Below are 15,624 nucleotides of genomic sequence, written 5' to 3' on the forward strand. Positions count from 1 at the left end.
GACCTTCAAACTTTCGCTACAAAAACAGACACGTTACATGTGCATCATATTCCCAGGAAGCTATTACTGGGCTAGAGCTGTGGGATGTTACACCCCCAACTGATTGATATGCCCTTCTAAAAAACATTGAATCTCTCCCTGAAACACCGCATATACAGTCGTGCAGACATCTTAAAGGTCTTACAGGAGTTGAGAGAATCGAAGACTACTAATGCATTTCACTGAAGCGCTGATTAATCCTTACTGACATTTTTTGGGTGATGAAAGAAAAAGCCACTTCATTCTTAATTGTTTTCTTTACTGGAAATAACATAGCTTAATAGCACATTAGTAAGATTTAAATTGGCACATAACAGGCCTTCAGACCCGTTTCCAACCTTGACAGAAGTTCCTCCGCATTGGAAAGTCTCTTTTGGTTATCATATAACCGTTCCTTCTTCTTCGTCATGGAACGGTGTGCATGATGGCTAGACAATTCCCTTGGCTTTAACATTAATGTGCTTCAGTGATCATTTTGGCCTTCAATCTTAATCCAAGGACAGGAATGGTAAACAAAGAAAACATGCAAGTCATGAACAAAGGAAAATTGCATGAAAAATTACCAACAAAATGTACACAAAGCAATGGATATATACAAGCGAAAAATGTACAATAAATGAAATACCAGAGACGTAAACAAAGCTACATCAATAAACCTTTTCAGCCCCTTTTCCACAGAACTCAGAATGATATTCACTATTTTAGAAAACTGAATACCTAACAGTCTATGGCCATAATCCTATTGGTTGGAGGTGGAATATTCATCTGCATAGAAATGTAAGACATAGAAATATAGGACTAACAAACCACTGTGGTGATACTTTGGCCCATGGCCTGATTCATTTCTTGGACCATCATAAGACCTTAAGGCCTGAATAAAAACGACAGAAGGGGTAACTTATATTTGAATAATCTCTGTATGCTGGAGTACCTTTAAGACAGAAATGTTATGCAATACTAGGGCAAAGGCTGGTGCAACATTGACAATCTCTTAACTCATGTATGTTATTAACCCTTTTCCAATAAAGAAAATATAAAAATAGAAATAACTGAACCATGTTGAAATGTAAACACTCAATTGTCACTTTTAAACACCTGAATCAGAATACATTCCATTGATGAGATAGTCCACCTGGGTGTAGTCTTTCCTCCTGTAACTCTTATAGGCCTGTGTGAGGAAGAGAACAACTGTAACTAGGAAGAAGAGGAGGCCAAACAACAGGACAGCCAATAGAGCGCTTCTGTCCACCAACTGTCGAGTCAGAATCTCGCCGGCAACAACATCTATAACGGCTCTGTTGGTGTCTTCGTCCAGCCTTTTTGTGCTGACCTCAGTAGTGGCGGTTGAAGGAACCATGGAGTTTCTGGAGGTAGCTCGAGAGCTGGGGGACTCCAGAACGGTTGGTGACGGCTTCTTCTCCTCATCTGTAGGCGTGTCTGCAGTGGTTGTTTTTGGAGTGGTAGTTGTTTTTGGAGTGGTAGTTGTTTTTGGAGTGGTAGTTGTTTTTGGAGTGGTAGTTGTTTTTGGAGTGGTAGTTGTTTTTGGAGTGGTAGTTGTTTTTGGAGTGGTAGTTGTTTTTGGAGTGGTAGTTGTTGGTATTGTTGTTGTGGTAGTAGTTGGTTGTGTTGTGGTGGTATTGGTAGTAGATGGCATTGCTGTTGTGGTGATAGTAGTCATAGCGGTGGTTGTTGTTTCTGATTCCGTTGTTTTCATCATCTGTGGGACGGCTGGTGGATTCATAACAGTAGTAGATTCCAGCTTTACTGAAGTGGCTGAGGTTGTTCCTGGGCTTTGGATCTTTGACTTGCGGGTTGTCTCAGATACTGTAGTTGCTGTGTCATTCTTGGGAGCTGGCAAATGTGCTGCAGTCATGGTAGATGCAGTTAAGACAACAGGAGTCCCTCCAACAGATGGAGCCTGACCAGCATCGCTGTGCTGTGAGGTAGAGCCGGTCTCATTGAGGGCAGAGGTTTGTGTAGTTTGATTGCTGACTGTCAATTCATGAGCAGTAGGGTTCTTATGTTGGCTTTCCAATGGAGTTACGGAACTTGAAGACTGAGTGACATGTTTAGCTTTTTTCTTAAAACCACTGTTGTCTGTTTCTGGGGAAAAAAACAGATTTAAAATATTGTGAAAAATCTAAAGGCATTACATGACATGCATTTCAATCACAAAATAGATGGTTCATTTACAACCCTTGGAAACCAAAAGATTCAGTAACTAGATTTATCAACAAAAAATATTAATATTGGTAATAAGAAGCTAATAAAACATTCTCCACCCAAGCATTGTGTACATACCTTGTTCCGTTATCAGGTCAGCGAAGGAGATACAGCTGCAGTTGGTACAATTCGGACATGTCAAGAAAAAGCAAGTGGACTTCTCTTTCCAAAAGAAAGCATGATCACATGTCGTATTGAATGAGCCTGTGGAATAAACACACGCCAAAAAAAATGTAATAAGGAAATCTTGCATGCAGTCAAAATCATATCCAATATTAAGCCAGAAATTGTACCAGTCAAAAGTTGACACCTATTCATGAGTTTATTTTGACTATTTTCTACATTGTAGAATAATAGTGAAGACATCAAAACTATGAAATAACACATATGGAATCAAGTAGTAACCAAAAACAAAAGTGTTAAACAAATCAGAAATATATTTTTTTATTTGAGATTCTTCAAAGTAGCCACCCTTCGCCTTGACAGCTTTGCACACTCTCGGCATTCTCTCAACCAGCTTCATGAGGAATGCTTTTCAAACAGCCTTGAAGGAGTTTCCACAAATGCTGAGCACTTGTTGGCTGCTTTTCCTTCACTCTACGGTCCAATTCATCCCAAACCATCTCAATTGGGTTGAAGTCGGGTGATTGTGGAGGCCAGGTCATCTGATGCAGCACTCCATCACTCTCCTTCTTAGTCAAATAGCCCTTACACAGCCTGGAGGTGTGTTTTGGGTCATTGCCCTGTTTAAAAAGAAAAACAAATAATAGCACAAACCAGATGGAATGGCGTATCACTGCAGAATGCTGTAGTAGCCATGCTGGTTAAGTGTGCCTTGAATTCTAAATAAATCACTGACAGTGTCACCAGCAAAGCACCCCCACACCACCTCCATGCTTCACGGTGGGAACCACACATGTGGAGATCATCCGTTCACCTACCGTAAATTACGGACTATAAGCGGCAACTTTTTTCCCAGGCTTTGAACCTCGCGGCTTAAACAATGACGTGGCTAATATATGGATTTTTCCCGCTTTACATTTTTTCCCCCCCAAAAAACACATTCTGTGACGTGCTTAGTTTTTTGGCGGCATGAAGCTTTCATTAGACCAATGAAATTGCCGAACGGGTTCAGGTCAAACAACTTTTTTGTTTACTGTTTAGATTAAATCGAGCGCTCTCAAACTTCCCATCATTCTAATTACGGTAGTCATTTTGTCACCCTCATCATGGCAAAGACACGGAGAAATGCATATGATGCAGCTTTCAAGTTGAAGGCGATTGATCTGGCTGTTGGAAAAGGAAATAGAGCTGCTGCACGGGAGCTTGGTCTTAATGAGTCGATAAGACGTTGGAAACAGCAGCGTGAGGAATTGACTCAGTGCAAAAAGACAACTAAAGCTTACTGCTAATTTTACATTTTTTGTTACAAGCCGTGTTTCGTTAAAGCCTATTTATTTTTGTTACAAGCCGTGTTTCGTTAAAGCCTATGTAAAGTTCATTTGTTTCAATGTACCGGTAGGCATCTGCAGCTTATAGACATGTGCGGCTTATTTATGTTCAAAATAAAAAAAATTAAAAAAATTCAGTGGGTGCGGCTTATATTCAGGTGCGCTTAATAGTCCGGAAATTACGGTACTCTGCGTCTCACAAAGACACGGCGGTTGGAACCAAAAATCTCAAATTTGGACTCATTAGACCAGAGGACCGATTTCCACCGGTCTGAGGTCCATTGCTCGTGTTTCTTGGCCCAAACAAGTCTCTTCTTCTTATTGGTGTCCTTTAGTAGTGGTTTCTTTGCAGCAATTCTACCATGAAGGCCTGATTCACGCAGTCTCCTCTGAACAGTTGATGTTGAGATGCGTCTGTTACTTAAACTCTGAAGCATTTCGTTGGGTGTCCGAGCTGTGAGCCAGTAGTTTAGACAGACAGCTCGGTGCATTCAACATATCAATACCTCTCATAAATAAAAAGTAGTGATGAAGTCAATCTCTCCTCGACTTTCAGCCAGGAGACATTGACGTGCATATTATTAATATTAGCTCCCTGTGTACATCCAAGGGCCAGCCGTGCTGCCCTGTTCTGAGCCAATTGCAATTTTCTTAAGTCCTTTTTTGTGGCACCTGACCACACGACTGAACAGTAGTCAAGGTGTGACAAAAAGGGCCTGTAGGGTCTGCCTTGTTGATAATGTTGTTAAGGCAGCGCATCGCATTATTATAGACAGACTTGTCCCCATCTTAGCTACTACTGCATCAATATGCTTTGATCATGACAGTTTACAATCTAGGGTTACTCCAAGCAGTTCAGTCATCTCAACTTGCTCAATTTCCACATTATTTATTACAAGATTTAGTGAGCGTTTTGTTCCAAATACAATGCTTTTAGTTTTAGAAATATTTAGGGCTAACTTATTCCTTGCTACCCACTCTGAAACTAACTGCAGCTCTTTGTTGAGTGTTGCAGTGATTTCAGTCGCTGTAGTAGCTGACGTGTATAGTCATCCGCATACATAGACACTCTGGCTTTACTCAAAGTCAGTGGCATGTCATTAGTAAAAAAATGTAAAAAGCAAGGGGCCTAAATAGCTACCCTGGGGAATTCCTGATTCTAACTGGATTATATTTGAGAGGCTTCCATTAAAGAACATCCTCTGTGTTCTGTTAGACAAGTAACTCTTTATTCACATTATAGCAGGGGGTGTAAAGCCACAACACATACGTCTTTCCAGCAGCAGACTGTGATCGATACTGTCAGTCTAACAAGACAGCCCCCCAATCATTTTATCAATTTCTCTCCTTCAATCAGTCATTTGTGTAAGTGCTGTGCTTGTTGAGTGTCCCTCCCTATAAGCATGCTGAAATTCTGTTGTCAATTTGTTTACTGTGAAATAGCATTGTATCTAGTCAAACACATTTTTTTCCCAGAAAATAGTAAGGGTTGGTAACAGGCTGATTGGTCAGCTATTTGAGCCAGTAAAGGGGGCTTTACTATTCTTGGGTAGCGGAATTACTTTTGCTTCCCTCCAGGCCTGAGGGCACATGCTTTCTAGTAGGCTTAAAATGAAAATGTTGCAAATAGGAGTGGCAATATCGTCTGCTATTATCCTCAGTAATTTTCCATCCAGATTGTCAGACCCCGGTGGCTTGTTGTTGTTGATAGACATTTTTTCCCCCCCACCTCTTCCACACTGACTTTACGGAATTCAAAAGTACAATTCTTGTCTTTCATAATTTGGTCCGATATACTTGGATGTGTAGTGTCAGCATTTTGTTGCTGCCATGTCATCCCTAGGTTTGCTTCTCTTCCCAATGAAAAAGTTATAAAAGTAGTTTGCAATATCAGTGGGCTTTGTGATGAATGAGCCATCTGATTCAATGAATGGAGGAGCAGAGTTAGCTTTTTCCCCCCTAAATTTCATTTAAGGTGCCCCAAAGCTTTTTACTATCATTCTTTCTGTTTCATAGTGTAGTTTCTTTGTAAAATTTAGTTTAGTCACATGGTTTCTTAATTTGCAGTATGTTTGCCAATCAGTTGGGCTGCCAGAATTAATTGCCATACCTTTTGCCTCATCAAATCAATTTATTAAGCCCTTCTTACATCAGCTGATATCTCAAAGTGCTGTACAGAAACCCAGCCTAAAACCCCAAACAGCAAGCAATGCAGGTGTAGAAGCACATGCCTCGCAACCATACCATTTTTCAATTCCTCATCAATCCAAGGGGATTTAGCAGTTTTTAATAGTCATTTTCTTAAATGGGTGCCTGCTTATTAGTAACTGGAATAAGTAGTTTCATAAATGCGTGAAGTGCAGCGTCTGGTTGCTCCTCATCACACACCAGCAAATATTCTTTACATCATAAACATAAGAATCTGGTAACTAACGAACTTATCTTCTGCAGCAGAGGTAACTCTGGGTCTTCCTTTCCTGTGGCGAACATCATGAGAGCCAGTTTCATCATAGCGCTTGATGGTTTTTGCGACTGCACTTGAAGTTCTTGAAATGTTCCGTATTGACTGACCATGTCTTAAAGTAATGACGGACTTGTCATTCCTCTTTGCTTATTTAAGTTGTTCTTGCCATAATATGGACTTAGCCCTATTTGGTAAAATACCATCTTCTGTATACCAACCCTACCTTGACACAACACAACTGATTGGCTCAAACGCATTAAGGAAAGAAATTCCAAATGCATTCCAGGTGACTACCTCATGAAGCTGGTTGAGAGAATGCCAAGAGTGTGCAAAGCTGTCATCAAGGCAAAGACTGGCTACTTTGAAGAATCTCAAATATACTTTTTTGGTTACTACATGATTCCATAGGTATTATTTCATAGTTTTGATGTCTTCAATATTATTCTACAATGTTGAAAATAGTCAATAAAGAAAAACCCTGGAATGAGTAAGCGTGTCCAAATTTTTGACTGGTACTGTATATTAATTCAAGACTGAAGAATGGAACATACCAAGAGCATTGTCATGCAGGCAACATAAATATAGCTGGTCAACAAATAACACTTCTCAGGAGTTATCTAAACATGTCTCCCAAAAAGTTGCCGCAATAAACCCTGGGAATTCCTTTAAAAAATGTTCACCACAGGGACTAAGGTTGTCAGCGTGAAATGAAATAAGAGTAGTACTGAAAAATAGACTAAAAACAGTCTCAGCAACCACCGTCCGTGTTTATCAGGAGATCTGGGATCCATTACAGAAACAGATGGGAGAAAACAGGCCTGTTTACGCCTCCTTTGATCCCTTCCAAACTCGTGTGCTGGAGCTATCCTCTCAGTTACACACCTTTGCCTCAACATCCAGCCGTGCACGCCTGATGGCTCTCTTCCCACTGCAGAGCAGACCTACTGATGAGGATAACAGGTGGGGAAAAGCAGAAGAGCGGAGGCAGACCTGGGCCTGCACCGAGGAGAGGAGCCGGCCCCACCGGGGAGTCAATGTGAGAGGAGGCAGAGCGAGTTGCGCGACCTCAAGTCTGTCTCCTCTCCTGCTTTATTTTAAAGCTGCTGCTAGGCGCCGAGGAATCAAAACTCCTTTGCAGTTAAAAACTTCAGGTGAAATGATGATCGAGCAAGAAGAGAGAGAAAAAAGTTTGGCCTAGAGAGCCATTCCTGGTCATTGATGGCAAACTAACTGGAAGGCCAGATGCTTTGTGTTTTTAATGATTCCCCAGCTGTTCCAAATGGGACGGGAAAAGAGTGTGGAGGGTTGGGAGTTGAGGAAAGCAGGGAGAGGGGGTAAGAATATCAATGTTGCAGACAGCCCCTCACTCCCCTTCCTCTTAAGTTACTAGGGGGTCACCCTATGCTAGGGGCATGACGTGTCCCAAACATACAGGTCTCTAAGCTGGAATGCTAAATGATTGTATTTATAGCCCTCTGTCATACCACACATTACATGCTTCCAGATGGTAATACCAACCTTGTTTTCATGCCCTACTACTTTCAACCCACATTGCCTCTGGGAAGCCCTGTGGCGTGTTTAGGGTGGATCATGTGGTGGATCTGGAAGAAGGCTGGGCCATTTACAACTAACTCCTCCCATGGAGATAACAACTGCCTTTGGGTTATATGTAGCTATGTATTTGATGCATACATCTGACCAGACTCAGGTGGTGCAGCAAGAAGTATTGTAAGATCTAATTTAAAGAAGAACCTGTCATGACAACGGCTGCGTTTACACAGGCAGCCCAATTCTGATCTTTTTTCCCCATTAATTGGTCTTTTGAACAATAAGATCCCCCAAAAAATGTGATTTAAAGAGATGTGATTGGGCAAAAGACAAATTTGTGGAAAATATATATTGAATTTGGCTGTCTGTGTATGGGGCAAGGCTCTCCAAAGCAGCGCCAGGCTCATACACAACACAGCAAGGCCTAAGAATCCCTTTCATCTTAAATCTGAAACACATGGTTGCTTTGAAATTATATGTCCTTCAGTAGAAAGATGTGATTTGGGGGAAAAAAAGTTACATTATGGCTACTCCCATATCGGCAGTGTTACTGCTTTATCCCAAGAGGTAAGCTTTGAGATGTAGGTAGGTAGCATGCATGCACCTTATCTTTTTCTATTAGAGCTTCCTTCAGGTTATGAGTAACGTTTATATGAGAAGTAGTAAGACAATGGATCAAACATTGGTGAGCTTTAGTGAACTGGTGTACATTCCACAACATATTTGATATGTTTTCAGTCAAATAAAAGAGTTGGAGCAAAAATATAGTATTTATGTGCGTTTTCACTTTTCACCTGTGGCAACACACCTGATTTGTTGATTTTCTGATTCAAAACTTACATTCTTCAGAGCAATTGGTTTGCCCTGTCATTGTCTGGCTGGCCACAATGCTGAACTGGCTGGCCACATGGGATGACAGACAAGGTAGCAGCACCAGGAGCCCAAGGACGGGGGACAGGACGAGGAGAAGATGCAGGGTCATGGTGAAATGGTGGCACACACACTGGGCAGGGAGAGGAAGGCAGTGGACACGAGTCACAATGAAGACAGGGGACACACCACCATCACAGCTCTAACATCTACAGGAGGGCACAGAAATGGAAAAAGGTCTCATTAAAGATATTTGCAGCCGTCATCATCCCATAGAATTGCATATCATTTACAGACATGTGTTTGCATTTTAATGTTGTAGTTTTATCTTCCATAAAGCCATGGATCACTTCCATCTCAATTTTATTCAAGACACGCATTACCATTAAAATAATGAATTGTGAAGTTTCACATTTGTAGAGAAGACAAAAACATGTTTGATTCTGGCTCCAGGTAGCCAATGTCTGTGCCATGAGCTGTTTAGTGACCATTTGAAAGTTTGACTCATGAGCAGCATCTAGCGGGATTACTACAAAACGATACAACTGTTTTAAAATTCTATCACCTGTTACAAATTGATGATATAGTTCAAGTTTCATGTAACATCTGAGGATATGTGTAATGATTTTTCCATCTAGCCTAGTTAACGAAGAATAGACAGAGGGAGAGATGCTTGTAGCGGAACACATATTTCACCATTGTACTGGGCAGCTTAGTTATTTCTGATACCATCACAATTCTGATACCATAAATAGGTTATCATACACGTATATTTGTATACAGCCATAATAATGACCTAATGATGAGGCGCGATTTCACCTGGCATAGAAAATGTGCTCACTCGCCAAGACACTGTTGTTCAGAGGAGCTAGCTAACACAATCACTTCAAACTGAAGCTGGAAAGACTGCAAACTACCTGCACTTCGTTTGACTTATTTTAATTTCTTTGTATATATCCATAAAAATGATCCCAGCTGATTCATGATTTCGACTGGCTGAGAAACGCTGTCTGCTTGTCTGTCTCGATCATTACAGCAATACAAGGTTAATACAAATCTCCGGTGTTGAAAACTAAATGTTAGTCTAAAATAAAATGTGATAATGTTTAGATGCTTTTTATAGTGGAGATCAAGTTTATAAATTGCCTGGCTGGGCTGATGAAACAGTGGATTGCGCAGTCAGATTGAACAGTAAAAAGGCACTTTAACTAACAGATTTAGCCGGTGGTAATTTGTGGAATAGACACCAGCTGGAATGCGGTTTAAGCAAATCAGTATTCAAGATTAAACCCACCCGTTGTGTAAAATTCAGATGTTCAACAACTCCGTGGCCCTCACAGCAGTTTTAACATTCCAGAATATTGTTCAATCCTCAAGGACACTCACTGTTTATAGAGTAAGATGACAGTTGACTATTCTGTATCATGTTATACAGTAGTAAGAAGCCAACCCAAATATCATACCATTGTCAAACACCCAGAAAAGGAACATGCATACATTCTACAAGAAACAAAATCTCTCACCATTGCTGTCCTCAAGATATAATGGTTACACCTTTTCAGACCTCTTGTTGGCTCTGCCCTAAATGTAAACACCACTTAGCTGAACAAATTGCCATAGTTCACTGCATGCGTCCCAACGTGGTGATCATGTGATGAACAATGGATTTCACTCCACTCTATTCTCCACCCAACTTTCATTGCACAAATGGACAGTTTACAGAGTAGTTAACTAGTTACATGTGTGTGGGAAACACCAGGGACGTCTGGCTTTACGTATTTATTACCAATGAGCATTGGCAATATGGTTTAACCTTAACGTCCCATCATCAAACCACGCTAGCTAGATATATTTGTTTTGTAGGAGATTTTCCAGTCATCTGATGATTCTCAGTAACTATACTGTTCTCTTTGAAGTAGAAAGAATAATCGATATAAGTTTAAATATTAGACATGTGTAAGCAGAATGAAGGCTGAAGCTCATGTGAGTGTACAAAGTTGGATCAAGGTCGAATTGACCATGTAAAAACAGAAATCAAGCATAATCTGTGTAGATGAGGCAAGGTAAACTAACAAGACTGACTGGTCTGGGCCATATCTGATCTTGTGAATGCTACTGGAGACGCACATGAGTTAATGACACATACACAACATCAGTAGGAACTTGTAAAGAACATTAGCTAAGGGGTATGCATGTCACACCACTAATAGAATCTATGCCCCAATATCTGAACCAATAAGAGAAGGGAAACTAAGTAAGACAACATGATTCCTAAAGTGGAGTGAAGAAGGGTAAAACTGTATAAAAGCCAAGCACTAAGAATGAGGCAGTTTTTCCATGGAATTTCTCTGCTTCTGTTACTTTTGTAATAAAGTCTAATTTAATTTACAAGCTCCTGTATCTGAGAAGTATTTAATCTAATATTTTCTACAACAGTTTCCTGAACACTCATCTGTCATGAGACCTCTTCCCCCAGTCATGTTGATAGCGGCTAACTTAGCTAGAAGCCCACAGTTATGGAGTTAGTTATTAGCTAGCTAACAACATTGTGCTTCCTACAATTAACTTCACCTTTTGGCTGTAAGCTACGTTACTGAAATTAAGAGACAGGTCCACTGTGTTGCAATTCTGGTTCATCACACTAGCTTGCTTGCTAAATCGACAGCTAGCTGTCCATGTGGCTGATTGTGTAGCTAACAGGCAAGCGTTTCTAGACCAGCATCAGTTTGCAAATCAGGATAGATACCATCAAATCCACCGCAGGTAGTCTAGCCACTACCCCCACTATTTGCTACCTAGTTAACGTAGTAGCTAGCGGCCATCTAGCTAACGTTAGCCAAAGACCAACTCACTCACCCAGGCAGGAGGAGGCTAAATGCACAACTTTTAGCCAACTTCTGTTCTTGTAGCTATCTAGCTAACACCGTAGTAGTTAATCTATGTATGGGCTAAAAAGCTATGTCATGACACGCAGTCAAACACATCCTCGTTCCCAACACATTCTATTTAGCGAGCCATTAACCTCATAGATGAGAACAATGATACAGATATTTCACCGGATGTATAACTGTGAAGCATCCGCGTGGCGTCCCCTCACTACCAAATATGGTGGTGAGAGAAAGCCCAATGGCCAGCAGTGGGAGAACATGAAACGAGATGGACTTTGGACGACATTCTGCAAATGCTCTCATCGATTAAATATTTGATCACAATACAGTTCTGTTCCCAAAACTAAAATCTTTTGCGAACAGAGTGAACTAAGTTTGGTAGACTCTACCCTTTGCCAAAGTTTCCAAAAATGGTTTAGTAGGAGTGCAAGGGCGAATTGACTTATTGCACACGCGCACTTCACAGAGTAGGCGTTCCCAAACATAAATATGCAAATACATGTCCCGGGTTGGTAAAAACAAGCATTGCGATTGGTTGAGAAGCGTTCTAAGCCGTACTAAAAAAACAGTTTAGCATGGTAAGCCTGACTCAAAATAATCATTTTGAAATCATTAACTTGATCTTCACTGTAAAATGTTTCTAGACATTATTTCGCCTTGCTTCTAGCCTAACATTTGGTTTGCAACAACAGGGGTTTGTAAAAATGTTGCTGTCTGTCTCTCGACTTTTGCAACAATGTTTCAATATTGAAATTCGATCTTCACTGTCCTAATGAAAATTAAAGTGTCAGGAAGAGACTGACATCTTTTATCAGCCAGTCGAAATCATGAATCAGCATATTTTTTTTATGGGTATATATGTATACAAGGAAATGTCAATAGAAAAACAGGTCAAACAAAATTAAATGCAACTACTTTTCTGCTACATAGCAAGATTCAACAACTGAGACATAAACTGAACAAGTTCCACAGACATGTGACTAACAGAAATTAAGTAATGTGTCACTGAACAAAGGGGGAGGGTCAATATCAAAAGAAACAGTCAGTATCTGGTGTGGCCACCAGCTGCATTAAGTACTGCAGTGCATCTCCATAGATGAACCTTCACACCAATCTGAAGTCCTAAGCGCTCTGGAGTAGGTTTTCATCAAGGATCTTTCTATACTTTGCTCCGTTCATCTTTCCCTTTATCCTCACTAGTCTCCCAGTCCCTGTCACTGAAAAACATCCCCACAACATGATGCTGCCACCACCATGATTCACCGTAGGGATGGTACCAGTTCTCCTCCAGACGTTACGCTTGGCATTCAGGCTAAAGATTTCAAGCTTGGTTTCATCAGACCAGAGAATCTTGTTTCTCATGGTCTGAGAGTCCTTTAGATGCCTTTTGGCAAACTCCAAGCGGGCTGTCATGTGCCTTTTACTGAGGAGTAGTTACGTCTGGCCACTCTACCATAAAGGCCTGATTGGTAGAGTGCTGGAGAGATGATTGTCCTTCTGGAAGGTTCTCCAATATCCACAGAGGAACTCTGGAGATCTGTCAGAGTGACCATCAGGTCTTGGTCACCTCCCTGACCAAGGCCCATCTCCCCTGATTGCTCAGTTTGGCCAGGCGGCCAGCTCTAGGAAGAGTCTTGGTGGTTCCAAACTTTTCCCATTTAAGAATGATGGAGGCCACTGTGTTCTTGGCGACCTTCAATGCTGCAGAAATGTTTTGGTACCCTTCCCCAGATCTGTGTCTTGACACAATCCTGTCCCGGAGCTCTACGGACAATTCCTTTGACCTCATGGCTTTTTGCTCTGACGTGCACTGTTAACTTTGGGATCTTATATAGACAGGTGTGTGCATTTCCAAATCATGTCCAATCAATTGAATTTGCCACAGGTGGACTCCAATGAAGTTGTAGAAACATCTCAAGGATGATCTATGGAAACAGGATACAACTGAGCTCAATTTCAACACTCTTAGCAAAGAGTCTGAAAACTAATGTAAATAAGGTATTTCTGTTTTTATTTTTAATACATTTGCAAAGAAATCTAAAAACCTGTTTTGCCTTTGTCATTATGGGGTATTGTGTGTAGATTGATTATACAAAAAAGAATGTATAAAGAAAAAGGCTGTAACATAACAAAATTGGAATACTTTCCCAATGAACTGTACAGTCCCGACACACATCTAGGGTTGCTACCCAAGCCGGCTGGTCGTTCGTTCTATCGGTTCGGTTGCCAGAGACGCGATCCAGTTGTTAAGTCTTTTTGTTCTAAATCTATGGACTCGCGACCCAGTCGTTCGTTGTAAATGTTCTGTTGCCATGATGGCTGGCAGTGTTCTTATCCCTTGATTGCTAGCAAGTGATTTTTGGGGGAATACATCCATAACAATGAGCTAATGATGTGCGTTTTCGCCTGGCATAGAACATTTGTTCTCTCGCCAGGCCACTGTTCAGAAGAGACAGCTAACACAATCACTTCAAACTGAAACTGGAATGACAGCAAACTACCTTTATGTTGTTTTTCTATTGACATTTCTTTGTACACTGAACACAAATATAAACACAACATGTAAACTGTTGGTCCCATGTTTCATGAGCTGAAATAAAAAATCCCAGAAATGCACACAAAAGGCTTGTGCACAAATTTGTTTACATCCCTGTTAGTGAGCATTTCTCCTTTGCCAAGATAATCCATTCACCTGACAAGTGTGGCATATCAAGAAGCTGATTAAACAGCATGAGGGCTCCCGAGTGGCGCAGCAGTCAAAGGCACCACATCTCAGTGCAAGAGGCATCACTACAGTCCCTGGTTTGATTCCAGGCTGTATCACATCCAGCCGTGATTGGGAGTCCCAGTGCACAATTGGCCCAGCGTCGTCCGGGTTTGGCTGGGGTAGGCCGTCATTGTAAATAAGAATTTGTTCTTAACTGAGTTTTATAGTTAAATGCAAAGCATTATACAGTTGAAGCTGGAAGATTACATACACCTTAGCCAAATACATTTAAACTCAGTTTTTCATAATTCCTGACAATTAATTATAGTAAAGATTCCCTGTCTTAGGTCAGTTAGGATCACCACTTTATTTTAAGAATGTGAGTGGGTCAGAAGTTTACATACACTCAATTAGTGTTTGGTAGCATTGCCTTTAAATTGTTTAACTTGGGACAAACGTTTTGGGTAGTGTTCCACAAGCTTCCCACAATAAGTTGGGTGAATTTTGGCCCATTCCTCCTGACAGAGCTGGTGTAACTGAATCAGGTTTGTAGGCCTCCTTGATCGCACACACTTTTTTCAGTTCTGCCCACACATTTGTTATAGGATTGAGGTCAGGGCTTTGTTATGGCCACTCCAATACCCTGACTTTGTTGTCCTTAAGCTATTTTGCCACAACTTTGGAAGTATGCTTGGGGTCATTGTCCATTTGGAAGACCATTTGCGACCAAGCTTTAACTTCCTGACTGATGTCTTGAGATGTTGCTTCAATATATCCAGATAAGTTTCCTACCTCATGATGCCATCTATTTTGTCAAGTGCACCCGTCCCTCCTGCAGCAAAGCATTCCCACAACATGATGCTGCCACCCCCGTGCTTCTCGGTTGGGATGGTGTTCTTCGGTTTGCAAGACTCCGCCTTTTTCCTCCAAAGATAATGATGGTCATTATGGGCAAACAGTTCTATATTTGTTTCATCAGACCAGAGGACATTTATCAAAAAAGTACGATCTTTGTCCCCATGTGCAGTTGCAAACCGTAGTCTGCTTATTTATGGCGGTTTTGGAGCAGTGGCTTCTTCCTTACTGAGCGGCCTTTCAGGTTATGTCGATATAAGACTTGTTTTACTGTGGATATAGATACTTTTGTACCTGTTTCCTCCAGCATCCCCACAAGGTCCTTTGCTGTTGTTCTGGGATTGATTTGCACTTTTCTCACCAAAGTACATTCATCTCTAGGAGACAGAACGCATCTCCTTCCTGAGCGGTATGACGGCTGCGTGATCCCATGGTGTTTAAACTTGCGTCCTATTGTTTGTACAGATGAACATGGTACCTTCAGGCATTTGAAAATTGCTCCCAAGGATGAACCAGACTTGTGGAGATCTGCAATTTTTTTCTGAGGTCTTGGCTGATTTCTTTTGATTTTCCCATGAT

General features: G+C 41.1%; 1 protein-coding gene across 2 annotated transcripts; it reads right to left on the bottom strand.

Annotated features, from left to right (window-relative positions):
* Positions 1–277: 277 nt before the first annotated feature.
* On the bottom strand, positions 278–11,663 carry cssa10h11orf24 (chromosome ssa10 C11orf24 homolog). Of its 2 annotated transcripts, none has more exons than XM_014124450.2 (4): positions 11,452–11,663; positions 8,566–8,804; positions 2,341–2,466; positions 278–2,142 (listed from the first exon to the last, which is right to left on the bottom strand). In XM_014124450.2, the coding sequence occupies exons 2-4, from the start codon at positions 8,705–8,707 to the stop codon at positions 1,127–1,129; spliced, it is 1,284 nt and encodes a 427-aa protein (XP_013979925.2). In that variant the 5' UTR covers positions 8,708–8,804; positions 11,452–11,663; the 3' UTR covers positions 278–1,126. The 2 variants fall into 2 exon arrangements, with proteins under 2 accessions (XP_013979925.2, XP_013979926.2); XM_014124451.2 differs by lacking the exon at positions 11,452–11,663 and adding an exon at positions 10,119–10,257.
* Between the last annotated feature and the right edge of the window lie 3,961 nt (positions 11,664–15,624).

Source organism: Salmo salar, chromosome ssa10 (genome assembly GCF_905237065.1).
Source record: "Salmo salar chromosome ssa10, Ssal_v3.1, whole genome shotgun sequence".
In the NCBI taxonomy this organism is placed as follows: domain Eukaryota; kingdom Metazoa; phylum Chordata; class Actinopteri; order Salmoniformes; family Salmonidae; genus Salmo; species Salmo salar.

Coding starts and splice junctions, on each gene's coding strand:
- cssa10h11orf24 (XM_014124450.2), bottom strand. CDS start 8,707: ATGACCCTGCATCTTCTCCTCGTCCTGTCCCCCGTCCTTGGGCTCCTG. Junction 2,467..8,565: donor AACCAATTGCTCTGAAGAAT/GTAAGTTTTGAA, acceptor TTTATTCCACAG/GCTCATTCAATACGACATGT. Junction 2,143..2,340: donor TGACCTGATAACGGAACAAG/GTATGTACACAA, acceptor TTTTTTCCCCAG/AAACAGACAACAGTGGTTTT.